This window comes from Adiantum capillus-veneris, chromosome 7, assembly GCF_014529385.1.
Source record: "Adiantum capillus-veneris isolate H3 chromosome 7, ASM1452938v2, whole genome shotgun sequence".
Classification (NCBI taxonomy): domain Eukaryota; kingdom Viridiplantae; phylum Streptophyta; class Polypodiopsida; order Polypodiales; family Pteridaceae; genus Adiantum; species Adiantum capillus-veneris.
Genome location: NC_140937.1, coordinates 89,018,081 through 89,019,259, shown reverse-complemented (window position 1 = coordinate 89,019,259; position 1,179 = coordinate 89,018,081). Strand labels below are relative to the sequence as shown.

The following is a 1,179-nucleotide window of genomic DNA, read 5'->3' as shown; positions in this document are numbered from 1 at the left end:
TGGGTGTTGGCAGATCTTCTAAACAATCCTACAAAAATGCACAAGGCTCAAGATGAGATAGAGAATGTAGTGGGAAAATCAAGTTTCGTAAAAGAGGAAGACCTAAAAAGCTTGCCTTATCTTCGGATGGTTGTAAAGGAGAGTATGCGGTTGCACCCTGTGGGTCCATTACTCCTTCCACGAGAGGCAAGTCAAGAATGCCAAATCAAAGGCTACAAAATCCCAGCCAAAACTTGTGCATTCATCAATGTATGGGCTATTGGAAGGGACCCCTCAACATGGGAAAATCCACTTCAGTTTTGGCCGGAGAGGTTTGATCGTAAAGAAGTTGATTTCAGAGGTTTGAGCTGTGAGCTTTTACCATTTGGTTCAGGTCGTAGAGGTTGTCCGGCGTTGAATTTGGGCCTCTTAACTACACAACTCATGGTTGCAACTTTGATTCAAGGGTTCACTTGGACGATGGACATCCCAAGCAACGTCAAAATTCTTGGGTCCTCTAAGCAGGTGGTTGATATGTCAGAAGCTGGTGGGTTGGTGCTTGACATGGCTATACCATTATGCCCATTTGCGACACCAAGGTTGCCTTTGAATCTCTATTAAGCTATAGTAAGAAATTATTTTATGATTAAGCCAAGAATTTCAAAGTATTGTGTGCAAAACTTCTCATCATTTTCAAGCAGTGGCATAAATGAAAAGTGGTTGGTGTCGAGTTTTGTATCACTTGCGTGAGATATTTATTATGTAATATTCAATGAGGCTAAGTCCATTTTCACTCATTGCTAGAGGTCATTGATATTGATTTTTTTCTCATTATTGTATTATTTATGAGTTAGTATGTGGCAAGCATGCACCAGTTATTTCTACAGATCAAAAGGCATCAACATTTCAAAGCCAATTGCAATATACTCAAACATGCCCATGCATATTCTACATCACTATTACGGTGTCTTTTACTTGCTCATAAGCTCCAAGTTACAAATGGCTCTCTTTTTTTGCGCAACTCCTACATTGTGTGAGATATTTGTATGAACAAAAACAAGAAAGATACAAAGAAAACCCATGCAAAGTTTTCTTTCCATGGGGCTTGAGTAGTACAAATACTTGGCTTCTACAAGGAGCCGACAACCCTTACAACCATATACTTAATAGAATATTTGGGAATTCACTTCTTTCTTTTTT

At 39.2% G+C, this 1,179-nt stretch overlaps 1 protein-coding gene across 1 annotated transcript in view; it reads left to right on the top strand.

The window, feature by feature from the left end:
* LOC147454194 (flavonoid 3'-monooxygenase-like) overlaps positions 1 to 717 on the top strand; it is an 11,771-nt gene extending 11,054 nt beyond the window's left edge. The window contains exon 2 of the mRNA XM_086516202.1: positions 1 to 717. This exon is cut by the window's left edge and continues 45 nt beyond it. Within this exon, the coding sequence (XP_086372328.1) occupies positions 1 to 600 (600 nt within the window). The 3' untranslated portion in view covers positions 601 to 717.
* Positions 718 to 1,179: the final 462 nt, after the last annotated feature.